General features: G+C 30.4%; 3 protein-coding genes and 1 non-coding gene across 4 annotated transcripts; 2 read left to right on the forward strand and 2 right to left on the reverse strand.

Annotated features, from left to right (window-relative positions):
* The first annotated feature begins 1,739 nt into the window (after positions 1-1,739).
* LOC100806818 (protein LATE FLOWERING) lies at positions 1,740-2,881 on the forward strand. Its single transcript, XM_003554491.4, has one exon. It carries the CDS (start codon positions 2,005-2,007, stop codon positions 2,587-2,589), a length of 585 nt encoding a protein of 194 aa, XP_003554539.1. The 5' UTR covers positions 1,740-2,004; the 3' UTR covers positions 2,590-2,881.
* An 883-nt stretch (positions 2,882-3,764) lies between these two features.
* Positions 3,765-4,598, forward strand: LOC100807345 (uncharacterized). Its single transcript, XM_006604673.4, has one exon. It carries the CDS (start codon positions 4,099-4,101, stop codon positions 4,369-4,371), a length of 273 nt encoding a protein of 90 aa, XP_006604736.1. The 5' UTR covers positions 3,765-4,098; the 3' UTR covers positions 4,372-4,598.
* Positions 4,599-6,560: 1,962 nt separating this feature from the next.
* Positions 6,561-7,918, reverse strand: LOC100306490 (uncharacterized). Its single transcript, XR_005889964.1, has one exon. It is a non-coding gene; the product is annotated as an uncharacterized protein (transcript).
* A 5,970-nt stretch (positions 7,919-13,888) lies between these two features.
* Positions 13,889-18,286, reverse strand: LOC100817316 (MYB-like transcription factor 4). Its single transcript, XM_003553616.5, has 3 exons — positions 17,824-18,286; positions 17,509-17,638; positions 13,889-14,907 (listed from the first exon to the last, which is right to left on the reverse strand). Exons 1-3 carry the CDS (start codon positions 17,954-17,956, stop codon positions 14,106-14,108), a joined length of 1,065 nt encoding a protein of 354 aa, XP_003553664.1. The 5' UTR covers positions 17,957-18,286; the 3' UTR covers positions 13,889-14,105.
* Positions 18,287-26,769: the final 8,483 nt, after the last annotated feature.

Here is a 26,769-nt window from a genome sequence, read left to right on the forward strand (position 1 = left end):
AAATCTAATTAAATTTTTAAAAAAGTTCAAAGACTTAATAATAATATATTAAACCCTTGAGATATTAACTATAATTTTTTCCAACAACTACTATAATTACTTACATTACTAGTACTATTTTAGAGAACCAAATGAATTGAATAAATAAGAACGGGGCCTCACCTATATCTTGCCTTACCATTTCCACGCCTTCCCTATGAATCGGCCAAAAGATCCATCACATCACAAGCGGGATTGTCTCGTAGTTACACACATAAAACACAAACCTATAATACGACGGAAAAAGAATGCTTGCATAGCTCATACTCATATCGCTCAACATGATTCTTGTAGTTGTAGGGAAGATATATGTCATAATCGCATACATTGAACCATGGCAATTCATGTATGGAGTGCTTTATTAATTAATCACAACTATTCACAGAAACGTGGGTTTACCACGCAGCAGATAGAAGCATTTTGCCACGCCTAGTCCATTCAGTGCGGTGATGTAATGGGAGTACATTGCGTCCTTTGAATCACAATGCATGATTAAAGCAAATAAGGGATAGATAAAAGGAAGTTAGTAAAACTACATAGTTTTGCCATTAACATGTAAGGGTAGAAAGGTGACGCTTTTTCAACGGGCGACATTTATGGCTTATGATTTTATGTCAATTTTTTTAATGGAATGAGATGAGAAGAGAATGAAGTATGTGGATATTCGACTTTGATGAGTAAATAGCTTGTCCCATGCACAAAAAATGAAAAATTTATTTTCTTCCACAAATTTGAAAAAAAAAAAAATACGTGCGACTGATTAGATATGTGCGTTAAATAAAAAACGAAAAGTATGTCATTAATCACTATTTCATTCCTTATCAAGCATAGCAACTGAAGCAAAATATTTAGGCACAAGATATTAATTGGTAAATATATAATATAAGAATGCATGCCGATCTTTCTCTCTTTAATATTCAGAAAAAAAAAATCTTTCTTTTTTATCTTTTAATGAAGAACAATAATACATAATTTATTGCCCTTTGTACTAAACAATATAAGACACATATTATATAATTTCATCTGCATTATTTTATATATATAATTTTAAAGGCGTGACAAGAAAGATATGAAATTCTTTATATTTTAAGACTTAAGTTCAAGACCTTTATCTATATATAGGTTTTTCTCTTAAACAAAATTACCCAATAATTACGTCTGCAGCTGTGCTTCGAAGAGTCATTTATCAAAAGGAATTGGAAGTAGGTTTAACAACGGCAAGTCGGCAACTAGACGATGTAGACAAGTGGATGTAAATAAAACAATGTGTTGAACGGAACATGGGAAAACGACAGACAAAAAATAAAAAGACTTGTGGGTATATAGAGATTCAGTGTGCAATTAAATTCTGCTCGTTCATAACTTTTTTTTTTTTCACTTTCACACGTTCAATGGCCGGGCGTGGCCTGTGGCATGTAGTACTGTATTGCACGATGGCTCTCTTTGTCCCTTTTACTTTGATACATGAATCTTATCAGGAATTAAAATCATCAACTGCATATTGAAGGCTTCTGTCACATATCGTTTTGATAGGAATATAGTACATGAGCACGTATATTGGTTTTTTTATGTAGATCTTACGTGTTATTCTGATTTTTATAATAAGTAGTTAATTAATAAATACCACCGCATTGCAATGGGTCTAAAATTTGCATAATTAATATAAATATCATTTTAATTTTTCTAAACTGTCTAAGGATCGTTTATAAACACCATATCTTTTTCAACTCATTTTTGGCGTGGCACAACATTATCAAGAGTCGACCAAACATCTAAATGGACAATCAATAGTTGGAATACGAGATCCTAATTATGCCTGCGGACTTTAGATCGAAACAAATAGGAACATGCCACAAGAAGATAAGTACGCCAGGCAATTATATCCAATTGGCACGCACGATGTTAATGTGCCTATAAATATGGCCAGCACACACTGCAAGAGCTTCATTGCTAAACAAAAGAAGCATGTCTAATCATCATCACGTAGTTCAGACCTCGCCACCGAAACTATTCGGTTTCCCACTAACAGAGCAGGAGGAATTGAATTCAGATGCAGAAAGAAAATACGAGGTTGGAGAGGACAGAAAATTCAGATGCCACTACTGCAAACGAGTATTCGGAAACTCTCAGGCCTTAGGGGGCCACCAAAACGCCCACAAGAAAGAGCGTCAGAGGGCGAGGCGTTTCCAAATCCACACTCATAGACGCTCCATTGCAGCACCATCTTCTGCTTCTGTTCTCAACTCACATGCAATAATAAGATCAGTACCTTCAGTTACAGTTACTACGCTACCCTCCTCCATTTACTTACGAGGAGGCCCTCCTACTACTTCTTCTCTTCTACCCATCTTCCATCCTCGTCAACCCAATAACACTAAGCACTTCCCATCACGGCCCATTTTGATTCCTTCTTCCACCTACCACCGTACTAATTGCACTCCATCCTTTCCTTTTCAGCTTTATGCCTCACCCTCTGTACTGCAATCTGCTCCTAACGTCCGTGATTTTTCTGCTGAGAGCAGGGAAGTTGATGTCCATCTCAAATTATAACTCTTAGATTGATTATTATTAATTTTTTTAGTGCTAGTTTCTAGCTGCTTCAGCCTTCTTTGCTCCAAATAGATCTTATCTTTTTTTCTCGCCCCTTCAGATTATGCGAGCTTGCTTTACCAATTATTGGCTCGAATAGTTAAACAGTACTTTCCAGAGTAGGAGCTAGACACTGTAGTGTGGTAAATCCCCCAGTCCTTATATTTCATTTTACTACTATATAGCCAAAACTTGCATGTAAATCAGATCAGCAAAAAAAAAAAAAAAATGAAACATTATCATTCCCTGCTAACAGTACTCACAATATGTATGCGGAATATATATAGCTATGCGAAGGTTTTAAAAAATTATCCGTACCAATAATTTTAGTCACAACATGATAAGTTTTGATGTTATCAGTGACGGTAACGCAATTCAAAGATTGCAAGTTTGGAATTTAAAATCTTTGCTGTAATCAGAGTGGTGTAAAAGATAATGACTATATAATATTGTCCAGTGTGGTAAATTTTTAAACCAGACCAAGAATTGAAAATGATTTGTTGGTCCATGGAAGTATAAAAGACTATTTCGTACAAAGATGGCTTATTACAGCCAGGTACTCGTTTGGGCCTAGCAGTGAATCAAACAATTAAAAGGATGGTCCAACAGTAATCAAGAAGATATGAACATTTGCTTGAGCCCATAAAAAAAAGTGGCACACAATGGAGAATGTACGCATCCTTCCCGCATATCCCGCACATAGCCACATACGTGTTCTATTCTATAAGCGTTGTTTACAGAATAATTTGGTTTTATTCACCATCCGTTAGTTCCTTCACGTTGAAGTCATAGACAATAACGCATACCAAACATTAAAATAAACTAATTAGCTAGCTAGACTTATCCTCGGTGTACTTACAATCTCCCTCCCTTCTTCAGATTACTAGTATCATACCACTATTTAACTCTAGATAACTTGAATCTACGATTTTCACTGAATCATTATTGTTGGTTACGAGTCTCTTGAGTGTTGATGGCTGATGACATATTTTCCTCAAAATAATCATACCATTGGGATTTGAGGACCACGTCAAATCTGGCGGACACCGGAAATGACGTCGTATCGTATGTAAAACGAATCATCACACATGGTAACACCACCAAAATGGACAAAGTCATTGGTTTTACTGCAACCCAAGTATCCCAACACTTACACTGCAGCATTCATAAGTGCTCATTTTTTTTTTCTCTCTCTCAAATTTGAATACTCCAAAAAAAAAAAAGTGTTAAGAAAGTAGACTTCATTGTTTCTTTATTCATGGAAAGTACGTTCCAGATTCCGAGCACAAAGGCCACTTTTCAAAGATCAGAACATTGCACGTTTCCGTGCCTTCACTATATTATATCCTCTTCCCAATACACCCCTTCAACTCAAACTCTTTCTCGAAAGTTCCAAACCCTAACGTAACCTCTCACCACCGCTCCCCCCAATAAAAGCCACTGCACTCTCTTTCCCTTCCGCGGCAGGACATGGAGAGTTACGGTTCAGGTCACCGTCCGTACGGAGGTGGCCGGAGGATGGAGGTTGTGAGCGGCAAAAGCCACGGTTGGAGTTCGACTCAGTCGCCGGATTCAACTCAGGCGAGTGAAAAGCCATGGAGATTCGGCGATCCTGAAGCGAAGAGAAAGAAAAGGATAGCGAAATACAAGGTTTACGGCGTAGAAGGGAAGGTTAAGGCTACGCTCAAAAAAGGTCTTAGATGGATCAAGAAAAAGTGTTCTCAGATCGCCCATGGTTACTAGTAGAAGTGTAGAACTAGAACTACTCATTTGACGTGGCAGTATCTAAATGCTGGTATTTCAGTCCTGATATCACATGCAAAGGTTCTTTTTCTCAATTCTTTGTTTATTTAATTTGTCCTTGCAGTCGAACGACTTTGTGCATTGATAGAGGATTTCTATCCTGTTGTTTGTATGATCACAAGGGGCTTCCATGAAATATGAGCCATTAATAGAGTTCTATTTCCTAATCGGAGTTTTGATGTGAATGTTGTTCGCAGCTATTTTTTCAAGCTCCATTTACTAATAAAAAAAATATTCTCAAATCTTGTAATGTACGGATTCGTTGTTAATGTCCTGTCCTATGAAAGATACAGATGAGGTTTAATTGACTGACATTTTATTTGGTTTGGGGTAGAGAAGCCATGGAGAGAGAGAGAGAATTAGAAGGTAAGATATTTTCTTATTTGGTTGGAATTACAAAAGAGAGAGAAAAAAAAATGAAACTCCAAGGAGAAAACTTTTGAGTAGATCATGTAAGCAGTGGAAATATAAAGAGTCTTTATATTATTATTTAGGTTTAGTTAATTTTTTCCCTCAGTTTATTAGATTTTGATGAATTTTATCCTCAACTTGTTTTTTACATATTTTTTCTTTTATTTTTTAAAATGACAAAATTTATTTCTCTCTTCTCATAATTAGAAGAAAAAAATTATTTTAATTTTTTTAATGTAACATTAATTATTTTTTTACTTATATTTCTTATAATATTATTTATATAAATTAAAAAAAATGAATTAATAATGATAAAGTTAATTTTATAAAATTTAATATACTATTTAATTAATTTATTAATTTTTTAAGTCTATATAAATAACTTAAGATTGCGATTAATTGGACGAATGAAGTATAGTGTTATGTCAGCATATTCATGTTTATGTTGACGTGGTTTTTATATTTTCATTACTATTTTTGTCAAATATAGGATGAAGTAAATAGTATTGTTATTTTTATAACTTTATTGTTAATTTGTATAGTGTAATGGTAACTAAAGCGCACTTATTTTTTATAATATTCTTTATTTTTCAGTTATTCTTTCTCAAAATTTAATTAGTCATTGATTTCAATGTATTAGATGTTGTCTTTAATTAATCAAATCTTGATAAATTGAACCCAAAAAATATTCCTTAGTTAGCATTAATTATTTTAATAAAAAAATTTATTATTCTTTTGTCAAAAGCTATTGTTAGTAGTTTCAAAATATATTGGGCTGGTTCTGAATTCTGGTCAGGCGCAAATAACATATGTTTCCCCCACTTCCATATTACATCTCACACCTTTAATTCCTTTGGGAAAGTCTATTCAAAAATGAAATTTTACATATTAGAATAAAGTTTCCAAAATGCAATAAAAGATGCATGATACAATAGTGAAAATGCAAGATGTAATAGTGGACACAAATTTATGTATGTTATCCGATAAGGCCATGAACATGTATGTTCGGTAATCCGGGACCTGGAAAAAGAAGTATTAATTTGCCGGGACACCCAACGGAGTTTGTTAAGTACGCGTGTTCTCCTAAACAAATACACAAATATTGCAAGAGAATATATATATTAACTGTGTAATGGATATAGAATATGACATAAATTTTTACTATATAGTCATTGTATTTTAAAATTTATATGTTATAAGACGTACGCTGAAAAAGATAATATATATATTAACTGTGGGTCACACCAAAAAGATATATTAACTGTGGAACTAAATAGAATGAAAACAAACATAATACTGTATTGTTTTGATAACGCATTAAATGCTACTAAAAAATACATTAAAAATTATTTAACCTCCGCGTGTAGCAAACAAATTAGAATTTGATCAAATTAAATTAAGGTTGTCGATTTTTTTTATCAGTCATTAAGGATTTAAGGTTATTGATTAAGTTGCAATTTGCAAACTTGAATGAATTCAAATTAAATTTTTGTAGGGGTTCAAATTAAAATTATTAAATTAAACTACATTTAAAAAATACTTTGGGATGAAAATAAGACGAGGATTTGATGATTAGTTAATGTTTCATAAAAAAATTTATCATTAGTGTAAATGTTAAGGCAACAACATAAAGTTATCAATCTAAATCCCAAAATAAAAATAAAAATGATCAAACTAAATAAGAATAAGAAAATAAAAATGAAAGGTGCACAAACCCATGAAATGAATTTCCCTCACCATAAAAGTTTTTTTCATTTAAGAATCACCTAAAAGAAACAAATAAATTGCAACACTGCACTTCATTCATCTCCCTAAGACCAGAAAAACTCCAAATAAAAGAAAATATTTTCTTCATGATCCCTCTACCTTTGCCCATGCCATCTTCATGTTCCTGTTCCTCATCAAGCAAAAATAGTATCTATCTTGACGCCTTCAACATCCCCCATCAACAAGAACAAATGAAGAGAACCAAAAACAAAAAAGGAATATAATATCCAATTAAACTCATATCACACACATATATATATAGATTCTTTCTTATTCATGTCTAATTCTTGTCCCTTAATTAAAAATGACATCTTAATCACATGTTATATTTTAATTAGCTAGGGAAAAAGACAAGAAACACCAAATGCATGCATTTACAAGTGATTTGAGTCTTAAATATCCATTAATACACACGTACGTACATCACAAACCCAATGACCTTTGGCTTCGCTCAACGTAACGACGATCCACGGAATCCAAACGTTGCAGCTTCATTTCTTGGTAGAACTGAGCAATGAAATCCTCAGCCTTGGCATCAATCATCTCATCCCCGTCTCCATCAACGTGTTGCTCGTAGTCCTCCACAATCACCTCTTGCTTCTCATTTTCCTCGTCATTTTGAACGAGTTCGTTCAACCCTACGGCTGAAGCGTAACGGCTACTAGGTGGGGAAGGCGAATAAGGCTCCTCCTCCGCCCCAAAATCAGAAACATAGCCGCCGCAATCCGATTTATATTCAGATGGAGAATCAGGTGATGAGCGTGGAGATTGGGTGCTTTGAAGGTGCAATGGCCTCATGGACCCCACAAACTTCCCCCAAGTGCTCTTGGACCTCTCACCATCCTCATTATTATCCACCTGAAGCGCGGTTGGTTTTGCGGAACGCCCTCGCATCTTGAAGAGTGCCACCCTGAGAAAGCGCATGCCGCCACCGTTCTTCTTCTTTGGGGACACGGACACATGTTGCTCTGTTTTTATGTTTGGGATGTTGATGACAGCGCATTCAGGTTGTGTTTCCATGATCGAGGACATGAAATATGAATGAAGGAGTTTTAGGTGATTTTCTCACCCCCTGCGGGGAGGTTTGGGAGGAGAAGGCACCAAGGAAAGAATATTGCTGACAAACAAGTTTATATATGAGAGAGAGAGAAAAAAAAAAACAAACTCCTTTAAAGGGCCAGCGCAGCAGTTCTAAGGTCTTATTTTTAGAGCAATTCTTGTTTGTCTATATCAATTGCAAGGTTTGTAACTGTATGGCGTACATTATTTGGCAAGTTAAATGCCCAAAATAACGTTATTATTATTATTATTAAAATTAAAGACAACTATTTGCAAATTTTCAAAATTGAGTTAGGTAATAGAGAATTTGGAATAGAGGCCTGTACAAATGAAAGAGAATGAAACTAAAATAAAGGCCAATCACAAAGGTAGAGTGGTAATTAGAGCCCAAAAGAGAATTAACTATAGAATGTAAGAATATGAAGGGCGATATTTGAGGCAAGTGATTTGCATAGAACTAGCAATGGTGAAAAAACATGTTTTTTCAAGACTAAATCATCTCATCTAACGACTAGAGTTTATTTGGTTTACATTCTGATGCCCTCTTATGTTAAGACTTTTCTTCTAATTCTATAAATTATTCTAATTCATTCTTTATAAATTTGATGGTAGATAAATTAGCTAACGTAAACATTTGCCTAACTTTTGAAGTGATAAATGTGTAGCTTAAGTCATATGTAAAGGGTTAGATCTTTGGTTACCAGTACTCTATCTTCTTAAGGAATTAATCTCATGGCTTTAAGGTATAAGAATATTTTGTTGTCAACAAAAAAAATGATAATTGTGAATTACATTAGTCTTTAAATATCAAATACATTCATCATCTTTTTATTCGGAATACTTGGCCTCCTCAAATATCCCCCTCTTGGTTTAGCAGATGCTATAGGGGTTCTGAGGATTCAAATTTAGTTTTGTCTTTCTTTTCTTGTTGTTCTTAATTTTCTGCCGCATAAAAAATGCATTCATTCTTTATAAAAAAAAGTCATTTATTCTTGTGTGATACATTTGTGTATATATCTTTTAAAAGAAATATAAACTTTATGCTTATTTTTATTCATATATTATTGTGTGTCACACTATTAGATTAATTTTTAGTAATATTTTTTTTATCTAACGCTTAACACAATTTTTATTAAAAATCTTTGACAACATTCAATATATGTTATCAAATTATTATTAAATGTTGATGATGTTTTTTTAATGTTACCAAAGACTTTTAGTAACATTTTTAATAAATATTAAATAAAAAATATTATTAAAGATCAGACGTGTATATGTAGTAATACCAAATAGGTATAAGAGTCATGGCAGAGAGATAGTTATATTCGTTAATGTACTAAAAATGGGAATTAATACCATATTGACCATAATATGTAGTCAAACCTTCCATTAGTTAATTATAATAAAATATAATATGAATACCATTATATTATTTATTTAAATATAGTAACTGAAATTTAAACTTTTTAAACTAATTAAATTTTTATTTAGCCGAATCTACAAGTTTTTCATTTAACTTATTTTTATTTTCCCTTCAAGCTGCATACACCCTTCTTGCTGTCAGAAAAATATAATAATAAAGGTTTTGTATATCTATATCATTTATACTTGTCTAAATAGATTAGCTTATTATTATTTTTTAAAAAATCAAACAAACTTAATTTTTTTTTCAAGTAAATATTTTTAGGGAAGTTTTTATCAAAATTATATAGCAAACAACCCCCACTTTACCCAAGCTTCACTGTCTAAATATAGGATAGGGGTCGAGTATATATCTCTGAACTATTAGGCTCGTGAATTCGACCGATGCAGGCATGCGGCCTGCCATAAATAACACGAGTTACATTGTTGCAAGTTGCAACTCCAGTTCTAATATCATGGTGATCCCACAAATGAGTATGGGACTGACCTACAAAAGTCCCCATCCCAACCTGCTAAAATAATTAATTAAGTTGGTTGGGGTTGAAAATAGCCCATTATATTTTAATGAATTGTGAAGAGAAAACAAAATAACCACTTAAAACCCTTGATCATTATGTCTTTAAGATATAATATTAATTTAATGATAAATTTTAGTTGAAACAAATACAAATAATTTCAACTTCTGTTAAAATAAATTTTAGTTGAATTTTATTTAATTTATCCTACATTAATACTTTGATGCATATACTTGTTATTTATTGATTTAAAAATATAATTAAGAATATGTTTGAATGGAAAAATTTAATAGGATAATTCTATTTTTTAAAGTATTTTAATTACTTTTCAGTTAAATAGGTGTTTGGATAAAAAATTTGAAAAAAAATTAAAATTTTAGTATTTTGGTAAGGTATTTTAATTAACTTAAATATTAGGATTTTAAATTCTTTCAAAAAATGAAAGAATTTGAAATTTTTTTGTGAAACACATTCTCCTTTGTACTCCTTCATAGCTTTTCACTCTTCTCTTCCTCTCTGCCCTCAATCTCTCTCTTGCAACAACACTCATTCTCTTTCTTCGTAGCCCCCACATTGTTGCTTCCGAAGAGCGCGGTGTGAAGAAAGGAGTTAGTTGCGAGATTGGCAAAAAGATCGTTATGACGGTGGATAGTGACTCTTTCATTTTGAGTAGTGTCACCACTTTGTCTGCACATGACACCAGGGATCTCCGCGAGGTTGTTGAGGAGATTCAGGATGAGTTTGTGACGGTGTCGAATTTCAAGGAAAAAGGTTGCGTTGTTGCTTGAGGTTTGCAAACGGCCTTATAGATCTAGGGTTGCTGCACTTAGAGGTATGAATGAATGTTCTGTCTTCTTCTGTGAAATGTTAGAATTATAAGTTACGGATGGAGTTGTTTTTGTTTTTGTGTGTGTGGGAGGGACTTGAGCTTGTGAATGGTATTGTGGGAGTGTTGGTATTTGGCTTGTTTGATCCTTTTGCTGAACCACTTGAGGTAGCGAAGGTGACATAGATTGACTAATTTGCTCCTTTGGGACTTTGGCTGTTTTGTTTGCTTATTAGATTTAGTCTATTTGTGTTTTACAATTTCATCCAAACACAATTTTGAAAATAAAGAAATTTAATTTTTTATCCAAACACAGAATTTTAAAAATGAAGGAATTTAAATTGAAACATTTAAAATTTTCAGAATTTTAAATTTTTTAAAATTTTAAATTTCTCCATCCAAACATATTCTAAGAGTATTCAATTTTAATATTTTTGTAAGGGATACGAATTTTATCTTGAAAATTAGCATATTATACATATATTTTCTTAATTTAATATTTAATATGACGTGAAAAAATATTAAATGTCTATTTATTTGAGGCTTAAATTCACTTTTGATCCTTATGATTTTATAATTGTATAATTTTAGTCCTCCAAAATGAATTATTTAAGCCTTAATTTTAATATGTTAATATAAAAATTCACATAGTTATTTAAAAAAAAATGGATGAGTTATCCTTCGACCTAGATGTTGGCCTAATTTGACTCTCACGTGCAAATTCCTAGGATGTATCGATCATACAAGAAATTACATTATAGGATTTTGAATAACAAAATTCTTACATCTATTATACTCTCTTATTTCTATGAAAAAGTTTAGAACATTTATAAAAATCCATAATGTTGTTGAGAAATTATTACTAATGTTTTTTTCTTCTGTGGCTTTCTTTGTTTGGTTTCTCTATTAGTATCAAAATCTTTTGAAATTGTTGTTAACCTTTTATGTTTCTTTTGATATAACTTTTATAATTTCTTCTTGTTTTTCATTCAAATTCCTTTTTCTTTTTGGATCTATGAAAAATTGTTCTATTTATTTAGTCTGTGTTGACCGTAACTATCCATATGCTAATGTGAATATTGTTTGAACCTTCCCGAGTTGTAAATATTATTATATTTTTACTTTGGCTTTGTGATTTGAAATTTAGCTTCATATTGTTATTATTATTATTGTTAAGCAAATATGATCTTAAATGTTTTCCTTTTAAATTAGGTTTTGGGGACTTTTGGTAAAACAATATATCAAAATATACTCTCTTGGTTTCTTGCATTTGAATGAAAACTTCTAAATTGAAGATTAATTTGGCTATCCTTTTCTCCCTTGCTTCTCTGGCTCGTTAAATGGTGTAGTGACCTCACTGTTTTATTGGATAAGTTTATCGTTATTGACCTATTTTGTTTTGAATCCAGTAATTTAAACTGTTTCAGAATGCTTGGTTAATTTGAGAGGAGTTGTTTATCCTTCGGGTGTACTTGATAAAACTTTTGCAAAATTAGGAAATGAAAATAGGGACACCTAGCTTCTAGTCACGGGCAAAGATAGCCCTTTGTCAAGACAAAAATGTGCAAAAAATAGCTAGAAAATAACAATAGGGATCATGCAAAAGTAGAATACAATAATTCTTTCCTCTAGGGAACATTTAATATATATTTTAAATTATTTAAAAAGTAATGATTGAGTATTTTTAATGTTTTTATGCAATAAATATTTTCTTAATAAATTACTTTTTATATTTTTGGTTGCATCATGTGTTTCTTTAATTTTGTGAAGAAGTTGAAAGCCATTAATTTAATTTCAAATATGGTATTGATTATTGTTATGTTCAGCTGTTTGATTGATCGAGTAACAAGGAATGTCACATGTACTAGAGATAAAAGTCTTATTAAGGAAGGGCACAAAAGTTTTCCAAGGGGGCATACCTCTTTGTTTGTTTTATTAATATATAAATATACTTTTCTCTAGACATTTGCATGTCCTTTTTTGAAATTTTTTTTTTAGAATTTCACCTCAATATATTTTAATTTAAAAAAGAACATTTTAAAATAATTTTTTAATAAATCATCTAAGAATTTCTACATTCTAAACTAGTTTTTGAAAAAATCGTTTTAGAATCTTCAATTTTTTTTCTAATTTCTTTCTTTTTTAAAAAAAAATATTCTAAGACAATTTATTAAAAAACTATCTTAAAATGCTTGAATCTTAAGATAATTTTTTTAAAAGTTATCTTAAAATCCTCAACTCTATTTTTTTAAAAAATTAATAATTATAAAACAGTTATTTTTTTTAATATTATTTTAAAATTGTAACTTTTTTAAGATAATTTTTTGAAAACCATCATTATAGATACGAACATTCTACGACATTACTTATGATGACGGTGAATAACTAACGTATAATGTCTGAAATAACTCTTGTAGAAAAACACTAATAAAACTAAATCAATTTTTAAGTCTAAAAACTTTAAACGATCCATTCCATTTCCATGTTGATATCACAGTTGCAAACTGTGAATATTGTGTTACGAAACAGAAAAGTTAGAAGATTTATTTAGGAAACAGTAATAATCCTATCTGCTTAGTTTTAAAATCTTGCATCTAAAAACACCAGCTGGTACACTTCCGCTTTACTTTCACATAAAAAAAAGATACAATCAGTAGGTGTGATGGGACAAAATGTAAGGTTGGTAGAATCACGTGAAAGAATGAAATAATAAGTGAAGTTTAATGAGAGAAGTTACAATTCGAGATATTTATATCAGATGAGATAAAGCCTAGCTTTTATATTATAACTACGAGAGAAGTTACAAAAGCATTTTTTTATATTCAAATCATAAAACATAATAAATTGACTTCAATCGTATCAGTAAATGTTTACGAGCATACTACAACATTTGATTAATATCATTACCAAAAGAAAAACATTTGATTAATATCATATTTAGTCTTTGTAGTATTAATTAATTTCATAATATTTTTTCAACCCGATATTGTAAATAGAGTAATGATGTATTTTGCTATATTATACTATATATATATATATATATATATATATATATATATATATATATATATATATATATATTACTTCATTTTTCGATAAAAAATTACTTCATTTTTCATCATTTTCTGCCCTTAATTTTTCTTTAGTTTTTGTTTTTTCAAGAGCACACAAAAAAAGAGATTTGTGATAACTATTCCTAATTTTTTAGATTTCAATAGAAAAATTGTTCACGGCTGTTGTTAGATTTGACTCTGAATGATTAAAAAAATAAAAAAATATTTAATTATTAAATAAAAATATATTAAGTCGCAGTATTGTTTTAATAAACATATCTTATTTTTTAATTAATAAATAAATCTGTTGAAAAAAGACACAATTAATCTCATTAACTAACTATTTGCTCTTTTTTTAAAAAGAACGAGTGAAATTCCATTAGATTTGCAAAAATCCACACACATTTCTCAATTAAATGAGCTAGATCTCATTAGTTATTTATTTTTCTCATTCTTTTATATTTGATTAATAAGCACAACTAATTATGCAAGAATCAATGCAAACACGTACGTTATTTACATTCTACCCTAAGACATGCAAAATGGTTCCATGTCCATAGTTTCACATCCCAAAAAGGGAAAGAAAAAATGACAGAGAAGAAGAGAACATATGCTAGGTCCTTAACTTGAAGAGAGAAACCAATCAACCATAGCTTTTAATTTGTCACTATGAATCTCTCCAAGGCTCTGAAGATCCTTCTCCCAATCTTCATCTTCCCACAGCCAAGTGAGGAGGTTTTGATCCAAGTCCGAAGCAATGGAAGAGGAAGAATGCAACCGATCATGATCCCCACTCGACATAATTACGTTCGTACACATGTCGTCATCAACTTTTTCATTCCCAACCACAATATTGATATTGCTCTCTCTTTGTTCATCAGAAATGGTCCAAACCCCACTTGCTTCCTGCCAGCAATGGTCCATGAAATCATCAAAATTTAACACTAACTCTCCCCCGTTAATAACTTCCTCAACATACGGCCCCCATATGTCGTCATTTAATATTTCTTCTTTCTCGCCTTCAACACACATAGTAGTAGTGTTTTCATGTTTATGATCATTGGTTATTGTACTAGCAGTGCTCGACCCATCAACTTGCTCCTCCATTAATATTATATTGGTGGACAAATATTTCTCGGTCTCAAGTGGGGGTTTTGGAGGGAGAGGAACTGCTACTTCATTATTGAGATGATGATGAATTTGTTGTTGTTGTTGTTGTGTACTACTACTACCCTTTTGGTTTTTGTTCTTCATGGCCCAGCGGCTGGTTCTACCACGTTTGCGCCGAGGAGGTAGGGTGATGATGCCTTTAGAAGTTGTTTTCCCATGGAAAGTGTAAATTTTTCTGCTCAAATGAGAGTTCCAGTAGTTTTTTATCTCGTTGTCTGTTCTTCCAGGTAAATGACTTGCTATCAACGACCAGCTGAACAAGTTACCAAACTCGTCAACTATATCATCATGTCCTTTTCATTTTTATTCTTTATCCTTTTGTTTTGTGTGAGCTTCACGTGGGTGTGAAAAAAATAATTAATAAATAGAAAATATAAAGATCATGTGCATATCATTGTTATTAAAAATTAGGTGATCATACAAAAATATTTTATAGGGTGAGTCCATATCTTATTTTTTATTGTACTATTAACAACAATTTCATACATGCACGTTGATATTGTTAAATAGGAGAATTATATACTTATTCATGATTTTATTGTTTTTAATAAACTTTAATTTATTATTAATTCCTTCATTTTTATTCCATCTTTATTTGTGTAAGTTTTTAATTTTACAAATTAAGAAATATTTAATTTTATAAATTTAGACTAATACACTAATTTATTATTTTACAAATTTCAATACTATACCCGAATTTCTAGTACTGTAAAAGAGTGAAAATTATTAATACTCCGTTATTTTTACATGACTACGAATACTCCATTAAGAAGCCATCCTAATTATTTCACTATATATTATTTTTTTTGCTGAATAATTACTCCGCTATGTGTAAGCGTAGAAAAGTGCAGAAAAGAAATGTACACTTATATATCAAAATTATAAAACAATAATTTTTTTGAAATGAAATAAAAATGCTAAAAAAAATTAGGAATGAAGAGAGTAATAAAGAATATGTTATAAAACCAGTATATTAAAATGTGTGTTGCTAACATTTTTTATATTAAAATAACAAATATAAATTAAAATAAATTAAAATATTAGTTGAATTAAATAAAATTAATCTATGTTTTTAAAATCTAACTTTATAGATAAAAAATAATTTGCCGAAAATTTATAAATATTTTATTACATTTTATATTAGTTGTAGAAAATTAAATTTAATTAATTATTATTTTAGTTTGCACGGTGCACATAACAACTGTATATGTTTATATAATTAAAATTTAAAATCAATAAATATTTTAAAATGCATAAAATATATTATAATCAAATTTATAATAAATAAATATTTTTACATATAAATTGTATTTTCTCTGATATCGAATATAATCAAATCCATATATTTTGATCTCCAATATAAATAAATTTAAACAAATTAGTAGATTTAATGAGAAAATATCTATATTATTTTTCTTTTAATTGAGATCCTATTGCCTTTTTTTATTTTTGATATCAAATTTTAATAAATAATAATTTAAAAAGGAAAACTATTTTTTAAGTGAAATTAAAAAATTAAATAATATTAACTAATTCCCTTACTAAGTGTGAAATCATCTTTCTTTTCTCTTATAATATAATATCTAGACTAGAAGGAGTATTTCAAAATTACAATGAACGAGTTATATTATGGTAGCAAATTATGTTTAGTTAATAATTATTGACAAATTATTTAAAAATAATTGAAATTTAATTTGAAAAAAAAGATTAAAAAAAGTAGTAAATTAAAAGAGATAAACGTTAAGCGACTCAAGTATTGAAATAAAGATAAAAGTAAAAAAGTTGAAAAAAATTGAGTTGTTTCTAATTTCATATAAAATTAAATGTAAAATTAAAACAAGAAATACATATATAAAAAAATTAATTAAATATTCAATATATAAGATTAAAATAAGACATATAAGGCGCGAGACAACCCGGGGCACAAGACAACGCATGCATCTCGTGTATCCAATATAAAATATAAAGAAATGACACTTTATTACATTATTTTTAAAAATATTTTTATTATTAATTAAAATTTATGATAACAATTAACTAAACCAAATTTTATACGTGTGAATTGATTAAAATTTACTAGTAATATTTTATTTACTATTTAAAAAGAGGATGTAACTCTTTCCGACATCAATGACCTTACCAAGGGAGCAATACCGGCTCTTATGAAAACATAAAAGAGCATAAAAAATAGATAACACAATTTTTTATCTTTAAATAAAAAAAATTATTTTAATTTTTTTTATCAATGCCCTTATAATACTGATTAATATTTATCTTTTTTATTTTGATAAAATTAATTGATTTTTTAATAAATATGATTTATTTATTTATTTATTATATTTGACTGCGGATGGATATTTGTGTAATGAAAGCTTCCAAAAGAAGGTAGCAGCATTTAAGTTTGGGCAGAAGCTAATCATTAAATAGCCCGGCAATATTGAAGGCTGTTTGACCCGGTATTGCTGCCCTTGTCAGGTCGTCGGAAAGAGTTACATCCTCTTTTTAAATAGTAAATAAAATATTACTAGTAAATTTTAATCAATTCACACGTATAAAATTTGGTTTAGTTAATTCTTATCATAAATTTTAATCAATAATAAAAATATTTTTAAAAATAATGTAATAAAGTGTCATTTCTTTATATTTTATATTGGATACACGAGATGCATGCGTTGTCTTGTGCCCCGGGTTGTCTCGCGTCTTATTTTTACTTTAAAGATAAAAAATAGAAAAAAATAAACTATACTAGCTAGTATTATATAGTAGTATTTAAGAGATGAAAAGTTTTTAAATTACAAGTAAATGAGCTTGAATCTCAGACGTGAGCATCAAATTAATGAATCTCGACACTAACCTGCTGCCAAACGAAGCATGCAACTTCAGAATGGTACTTTCCTCCTCAACAGAAAAGTTTCCTCTTTTGAGATCAGCTCTTAGATAGTTAATCCACCTTAGCCTGCAACTCTTCCCGCATCTCAACAATCCTTCAGAAGCAAAGATTCAAAATGCCAGTAAACTAGAGAGAAAGCCAATCAATGGCACAAAATTAGACCTTCTACGAGAAATTTTATTCACAGTCAACAAAAAGGTAGTAGTAGTAGTAGTACCCAGCTAAGCAAAATGTGTACATAATAATAATAATGGTATATATTAATTACTTGGTACGTACCTGCATTTTTCGGCAATGATCTCCACGAACCTTCTCCATTGGCCATAATGTACTTGGTCAAAATTTCATCCTCCTCCGTTGTCCACCTTCCCTTCTTCAATCCCACTTTCTCACAACAAGGAGCCCTTACCATATCTCTGAGGTGTGCAATTCGTACGCTATATATATATATCTATATATCCACCACTCTATATATATGGAACTACAATGCAGGCAAGGCAACAAATTAAACTAGTTAGCCAGTTTTGAAAAACGGCTACCTCTAAATTTGACTATATATAACTGTGATGGTGGTTGTAGGGTGTGTGTGTGCATGTTTGAGTTGATTTATTTATGTGAGCCTCGTTGTGCTTGGTGCTTGCTGGCATAGGAGCAAAGGATTCAATTTGCAGAGCAAGTTATTAAAAAGAGGAAAAGAGAAAGGGGAAGTGGGGCTACGATGGAGATGTATCAGTGGTGGTAGAGCCTGCCACGTCGACTGTGTCTCAATGCTATGGCTTTCTCACTGTCCAGGGACATCGGATTGTTAACTTTTTTAACTATTAATTATAGTTCCTCTGAATTTGACTTGTCCCTTCGCATACACTCTGTCTCGGCAGGGACATTTTTACAAATTATTTATTAAAAAGGGGTTTTTTTGCAATTATTTTTGGGGAGAGTCTGTTTTTTTATTACAAAGCGCCCTCAGACTGACACTTCCACTGTGCACATGACACGTGGCACAGCAGGTAGCGCCCCTGACGCGAGCGCCTTTGGTAGCGTCCAGGGGTCAGGCGCTACTGTTAGCGCAGGGCGGCCAGGCTCTTCCCACACCCCCCCCCACCCTTCTGAGCCTCTTCCCACACTCCCAGTCTCTTCTTCTCACACTCCCAGCCTCTTCCCACACCCCCTCCACCCCAACATTTAAATTTAAATTTTGTTTCATTTTTGTTATTAGTATTATTTGTTATTTTTTTATATTCCCACACCCCCCACCCCAAAATTTCAATAAGATTATTTTTTATGCACTCTAAATTGTATATTTTTTAATTTGTTTATAAAAAAATTAAATTTTTTTCATTTTCATTATTAGTATTATTTGTTATTTTTTTATATTTTATTATTCTCTCTTTTTTAAGTATATATAAGTACATTTTTAATAAAATACATTTTCACCTAAAATACATTTTGAAATCCTAAAATGTTTTAAAATGCTTTTTGATTTGGTCAATTCTTTTTTGATTTGGCCATTAAATTACGTTAGAGATCACTTTTGGTTTATTTGTCATTAACATTATGGTTATTTATTTTAAAAGCATTGTACAATAAGATTGAAACGTTGAAGTGACAATAATATAAAATTAACATGAAAAAAAATCATACAAAGTACATGACAATATGAAACACATGGAAAAAAAATAATACAAAGTACATGAAAATGTTAAACCATGCGGAAAAAATGTAAAGTCATTATTAATCAATCATCACTATGTCTGTGATGCCGCGACGAAGTCCCACATGGTCGGTCCCAATTTCTAGCTGCCCTATCAGGATTTCTTCTTCTAGGACTCGCCCTTTCATCCACTTGGTCAGCCTCGACAGAGAAATCATGATGTAAATTGACCCCTAATAAGTCGTCCATGTCGGGTATATCTCCAAGTACATTCCACAGACCAGCAAGTGGGGCATTTGGGGTCGATACTTGACCACTTTGGGTAAATGAAGGAGTTCCCGTTGAAGGAGGAGAGAACCCAAATATACCTGCAAAACTATACCCTGGTTGAAAATCATGGGGGTATGAATACATCGGCGGCATCTGAGACGGTTCTTGGGTGAATGCCGGCGGTGTGTAATACATTCCATGTTGTCGTTCTGGCATCGGAGGCAAACTATACGTTGCTGCATCAACAGTTTTCCGACGTCGCGCTAAGGCTCGAGTCTCCACACTTTGCTGTAGTATATTAAACTGTTGATGTTCAAATTGTGGCTGAGAAGGGGGAGCATCTTCATGTGCCTCAAGTATCCTATCCTTTTCCTCAGACAAAAAAGTGATGTTCTCGATACATGGCAGTAAATCGTCAAAAGTACAAACCCTTCTCCCAACAGGCGACATCATAAAATGTAGTGTTTCGGCGATTTCACCCTGCATAGAAAAAAAATGAATAGTTATTAAAATAATCTTCAATAAGCGCAACATTCTTTTCTAAATTATAATGGACAATGTATACCAATAGTCCTCTTCTTGAATGTTTTGGGTCGACATAAACTTTTGTTTTACTCATGTACCACCTCATATATAGTTCAGACTGAGGGTCCCTGTTTGTGACGGCGTTTGCTCTACTCTCCTTTCATAGCGACTATTCCATTCATTAAGTGCGGGTTGCATTAGTCGCATCCAATTTTTTCCTTCTTTTCCATTTAATGTCAAGTCATGTATGTTGTTGGGTTGCGTTACTGGTCCCGGAATAGGTTGCTGCATTCCAAATTGTCTCATGACTCTATCCGATTGGTGTCATTCCACTTTTTGAAAACAAATAAGTGGTATGATACATGTCCATAATGCAGACCCAAAAAAACAAACTTTACTCAAATTCATCTTCACATGTCCAGCACAAGGGACCCATACAAACTGCATATAAAAGTTAAATTTAATAAATTAATTAAGAAATACAACATCATTTAATAAACAAACATCGAAATTGTTACCTCGTCGCGTTTCATGACATCTAATTTACGACGAAACTCAATTAAATTGTCATTGCCTATGTGATGCAATTCACCTCCCAACCATCTTCACAAAAAATTAAATAACAAAATAAAATGTTACATAGAATAATGATTAACATCAACCAAGCATGTTTATTAATAATGAATTCAAAATAGTAAAGGAAAGTATACCTGTAACCAAGTGGCGTGTTTTGTTGTTGCGGAGGAATAACTGAGGGGGCTAACGTTGGGCATCGTTCCCATGCCCATAATTGAATCAAGAGAGTGAAACCGCCTATTGATTTAATATTATAGTCTGTTGGGATGCACATCTCTCTATAAAGGTTACCCAAAACAACATCTCCCCATGCATAACACCCAATAATTCATGAAACAACTCAAACCAGTCAATATTTGTATTTCCAATTAATGGTCTTCCATCCACAGGAATACCAAGTAGCACAGAAACATCTTGAAATGTAATAGTTGCCTCCCCATACTTCAAATGAAATGTATGCGTTTCTGGCCTCCACATTTCAATAAAAGCATTAACCAATGTTCCATTCACTTTCAACTGCGCCAATTTCATTATCGGGTACAAACCCGAAATTTGTAATAGAGGAATAATTTCTTCGGGCGGTACTTCTCTATGATTGTACAGTGGTGTAGCTCGTCGGATTTTTAACGTCCTATCATTAGCACCATTCCAAATATGTTGGGATTTATGATTTTTTTGCATCCACAATAAATCATCCTCTAATGGTCCAGATGCCACGTCATAATGATGAGAAGATGACGTAATTTAAATTTTACAAACAAACACGTAATTTAAATTTTCTTCACATTGAGAAATTTTTTTACTTAATTTTCAGAAAATATATATATATATTTTCTCCATTTCAACAATTTCAAAAAACATATATATATATATATATATATATATATATATATATATATATATATATATATATATATATATATATATAAAATAAAAAATAATTTCTACACATTGAGAAATTTTTTTGCTTCATTTTCAGAATATATATATATATTTTTTTGTCAATTTCAGCAATTTCACTAAACATATATATATATATATATAATAAAAAATAATTTCTTCACATTGAGGAATTTTTTTTGTCAACTTTCAAAAAATATATATATATATTTTTTGTCAACTTTCAGAAAATATATAATTTTTTTCCTCAATTTCACCAATTTCAGAAAAAATATATATATAATAATAATAATAATAATAATATACCTTTCTTTTTTAAATACGCCTAATAACAATATTACAGTAATATTTATTATGAATATTAATTAAATTTATATTCTAAAAATTAAACAACCATAACAAAAATAAACAATTTATTATATAATAAATAAAAAATTACTAAAATAATAAACAAATTAAACTAACAGCAAAAATATATAAACATAAAGAAAATAAACTTGTTGTGTTGTGAGTTAATATAATTTTCTTGTACACAAGATGACTACCTGCAAAAAAAAAATACAAATAATAAAATATAACAATTTATAAAAAAATTAAAATAATTAAAAAATTAACATACCTTGCTGGGAGAAGGGAAACAAAAATGGCTAGGAGGGGGGGACAAGCCTCGTGGGGGACAGAGGGGAACTTGGGGGAGAAGGAAGGAGTGGGGTGAGGGGGGGACCGCCCTTTAACGGGCTGGAGGGGGTAGGGAAGAGGGAGGCGCCTGGGGTCGCGCCTGTAGCAGGGGCGCCACCAATCGCGCTCAGTCCGAGGGTGCTAGCAGACGCGCCCGCGTCAGGGGCGCTACCTGCTACTCCCTCGTGCGCCGCGCCCGTGCCACGTGTCATGTGCACAGTGGAGGCGCCTGTTTGAGGGGCACTTTGTAATAAAAAAACAAACCCCCCGAAAATAATTGTAAAAGAGTCCCTTTTTGATAAATAATTTATAAAAATACTCTCATTTGATGTTTTTGCCCTCGATCTCTGTCACATGAAAATAATACTTTATGATAACTATATTACTATTTAATAATAATATTTAATTTTAAAAATTATTAAAATTGTATAGTTTTAAAACGATAGCATAAGTGCAGTAGAAGGAGGAAGAGAAGTCAGATGTCACATCACTGCCATTTTTAATTCTAGGATACAATTTATCATTCATGTGCTACAAAAGACATTTAATTAAGGTGTCAAATATGACAATAGCATGAAAGTTATGAATTAATGTTGGCATTTTTTATTTTGAAAGGAGTAGGAAGCATGAAATAAAATTTGGGAATTTTATTTTTTATTTTTCATCAAATTTAAGCACTACTGTGACAACAAGTGCTAAATTTAATTAGGGAGTATTTTTTTAATTAATTTTCATATTCAAAGCACAAGTATACAATGTCGTATGGGGTTGGTGTGGGAGGAATTGCTCGTATTTTAAAACTCAAACCCAATCTTTCTTCTACAAAGCACACAAAACTCAAACTTGACACAACATCAGTCAAAGCATGTTTTTCCTATAAAATTGAGTCAGGAGTAGACCAGTACCCACAAATTTAAATTTAAATATTATGCTTACTTCCACTTAAAAATAAAGCTCATAAATTTATTTATATTTGAGAGACTAAAAACATAAATTTAAAATTAGACAACTAAGAATAAATACTTCAAATTTAACAAACTAAAACCATATTTAAGTCTCTATTTTTTTATACCTTGCTTAGTTTTCATGGATAGCACATATAGAATTGGATTTCAATGCTGCATAGTTACAGAATGAGGTGGATGAATCACATCGATTTAATTAATTTTATTTTATTACTTAATAAAATAATATCTTAAATTAAATTTTATTAATTTTAACAGTTGGATTTGCAATTGCACACTCTACAACTTATTTTCAAACTATAGATTTAGTTCCATGGATGGTGCTTTGTTTCATAAGAGAATGAGCTTCTAGCTTTGCTCAATGAGAGGGATCAACTAGTGTTTACGTGGAGATGATGGGGAAAGTTGAGAGAGAATCTGTTTTATTTCAATGAGAGTGTAACTTGAGCGTCTGTGTGTATGAATTCTATTTTTATTAGTAAATATTAGTTGTTGATTTTTGTTAGTAGAAGAATTTGAATTTATAACTTTTATTTTTTCTTTATTATTAAATTAATCTTATAAAAAAAGGGAATTGCATGAATAAGCTTCGTGTAAGTTATAAAAAAGCTTATTCTTCTAACTTAATTAAAAGTAACTTTTTTTAATTTTATTATATGAAAATAAGTTAATTATTTTTATAAAGAATTTTTTATGTATAGTGTTTGACTTGACTTCTCCTTTTAAGGTTTAAAAAAATAAAATTGGACCAAGCCCTTTCAAGGGATATCTCCATTAAGTATCATATTTTTCAAACTAGGTGAAAGAAAAATAAAGGTATTTGATAAAAGGGAATGAAGAATGTTTATTATGTTGTATTTTCATCAAATTCAACATAATATTTTTTTATGGATATTTCATTCTCTCGACATTTTTAAAAGTTTTTTTCTTTAAATCCTGATTTTTATGAATAAATAAATTATATAATTGTTTTTGTTATTATATATGGCAAACTTTAAAATGGTCAATTTTTCAATTATAAATAACTCGTGGAAAGTACGATCATAATCACTGGTTATTATTGATTAAAAAAAGTATAAGGTACTATATTTTTTTAAAAAAATAAAAACCAGCGTGCTTCACGTGGTTTGCGTGGTCGTAGTTGTACAGATTTTGCCAACGTAAATATTATATAGAGGTAGAAAGTAGAAACGGATGTCTTGCCAAATATATTCAACGACCTGCAAGGGATACTCGGCATTTTTGCTGGTATATCCACTCTAACATACGAAATATTGATTTTGTCTTTTCGTAAGTGTCATATACATTAACAGTCTGTAAGTTTAATACGGATTATTAATCCGTAAGTCAATATTGTTATATATAATATTAAATTTTTTAATATATATTTAATACACATATAAATTTATATAATAAATTTTGTGATAATAATTTTTTATCTAATAATTAATTTATTTACATATATAAATTGTAAATAAAAATTATATGTTTAATAAAAAGTTACATATGTAAAAAATATCAAATTTATTGAATTATCAATTGTTGTAATAAACATCTAAATACATTATTCAATTAAATATAATATTTATTTAATTTTCAATCATTGTAATAAACATTCAAATACATTATTCAATTAAATATTAAATTTATTTAACTATTAATTACTGTAATAAATATTTGAATACAACATCAAGTTAAATATTAAATTTGTTTAATTATCAAATTTTGTAAAATTATAATTTAAAAAAATTCAAAACATACAGATTGACAATCCGTATGATTAATACATACATATTGTCAATTTGTATGTTTTGAAATTTTTTAATATGCATTTCTTTTTCTCTAGTGACAAAAATCACCGAACTTCACCGTATATCTATAAACAACGCACGTGCACTATTGACGATAACAAACACTTACAAAAGGGCACTAACAGAAACAAGTTACACTAAGGGAGTGCAGTTTTACGAAAAAAAAGATGCTGCAAAAATGAAAAAACTGAAACTATTTGTAACCAAAAATACCCATAAGGGCATTTTTGGTATTTTGGAAAACTGCTGGGTGTACCAGCAAAAGTGCTGGGTGCCCCAAGCAGTTCTGTATATTCAAGTGTGTTTGGCCCAAAACGGTATGTAGGCCTCAGAAATCATGCTGGACTATCCGGACACTGGCCTATTGCCGAAAACATGGATGTTTTTTTTTTTTTTCACGTTTTGTCTACTCCTCCGTTTTTTCTTCTTCTTTTCTTTCTGAAAACAAGATATTTTCATAACAGAAAATCATAAGTTTAATCTTTGAAGTGTAAAGATTGCAAAAGGTGGTTTTATTTTTCCATCAAAGTATTCTCTGTTTTTACATTAATTAAATACTAAAATACACTTTTAATAATTTATTTTATTTTTTAATGTTTTAATCTTATTTTTAAAAGATTGATTTTAATTTGTAAAATTTTAAATTTGGGTTATTTTGATCTTTCTGCCAACTTCACAATAATGTTAGTATTTTATATTTTGCAGCAGTTATAAAACATACTTTCCAACTATTTTAAATTACTAGCAACATAAACAATCAAAATGAAAAATTTTAAAATTAAAGGATTAAAATGACTAAAATTTAAAAAATAAAGGATTAAAATTACTCAAATTAAAAATTTTAAAGAAGTAAAATTGAAACAAATAAGCTTTTTATTAAAGTTTTATCACATTATGATATGTAAAAGTCCTCCAAAATTAATTGTGAAAGTTTCCTCTGCAGTTAATGTCGATCACTCGATTATATTTTATGAGACAACTTTAAAACATCACTTCCAGCAAAATAAAATGAAAAAATAGCGTCAAATAAGTGAAAACCATATGGAAGTTTTATTTTTTGTTTTTGTTTTTTTTAACCATAATTAAACTAGTAATGTATACAATGTAAGATGTGTTGTATTAATAACGTAAAAATTCAATTAATGCATGTTAATATTGTGGATTTTTCTATATTGCCATTTATTAATATACCATCATATAATTTAAAATTATTAATTTCATATCTAAAATTTATAATTAATAGATAATATAAATTGTTATTATATATATAGGTATATATTATCAATGTTAATGTTTAAGAAGAGTGCTATGAATATATTCTTTAGCACATTCTCTTTGTTTTTATTTATTTAGTTCAAAATCAAAAGAAAAAAAAAGACATAAAAGGGTTTGAAGAAAATAAGAGAAAAGATAGAAGAAGAACGAGTTGTTTTGGTGAGGAAGAAGCTAATGGGGTTGGGATGAAAGTGAAAAGAAAAAGTGAGGGAGAGGGAGGGGTAAAATATACAACAACAACAACAACAACGCCTTATCGCACTAGGTGGGGTCGGCTACATGGATCAACTTCCGCCATAATGTTCTATCAAGTACCATACTTCTATCCAAACCATTAATTTCGAGATCCTTTTTTATAACCTCTCTTATAGTCTTTTTGGGTCTTCCTCTGCCTCGAATTGTTTGTCTTCTCTCCATCTGGTCTACTCTCCTCATGAAAGAGTTTACCGGTCTTCTCTCTACATGCCCAAACCACCTAAGTCTATTTTCCACCATCTTCTCTACGATAGGCGCTACTCCAACCCTCTCTCTAATAGCTTCGTTTCTAATTTTATCCTATCGAGTCTTACCACAC

Source organism: Glycine max, chromosome 19, assembly GCF_000004515.6.
Source record: "Glycine max cultivar Williams 82 chromosome 19, Glycine_max_v4.0, whole genome shotgun sequence".
In the NCBI taxonomy this organism is placed as follows: Eukaryota; Viridiplantae; Streptophyta; class Magnoliopsida; order Fabales; family Fabaceae; genus Glycine; species Glycine max.

Excerpts from the sequence above, each read along its gene's own strand:
- LOC100807345 (XM_006604673.4), top strand. The coding sequence starts at position 4,099 with ATGGAGAGTTACGGTTCAGGTCACCGTCCGTACGGAGGTGGCCGGAGG.
- LOC100806818 (XM_003554491.4), top strand. The coding sequence starts at position 2,005 with ATGTCTAATCATCATCACGTAGTTCAGACCTCGCCACCGAAACTATTC.
- LOC100817316 (XM_003553616.5), bottom strand. The coding sequence starts at position 17,956 with ATGGTAAGGGCTCCTTGTTGTGAGAAAGTGGGATTGAAGAAGGGAAGG. Across the intron at positions 17,639-17,823 it reads ATCATTGCCGAAAAATGCAG|GATTGTTGAGATGCGGGAAG; the intron begins GTACGTACCAAG and ends TTGCTTCTGAAG. Across the intron at positions 14,908-17,508 it reads CATGCTTCGTTTGGCAGCAG|CTGGTCGTTGATAGCAAGTC; the intron begins GTTAGTGTCGAG and ends TAACTTGTTCAG.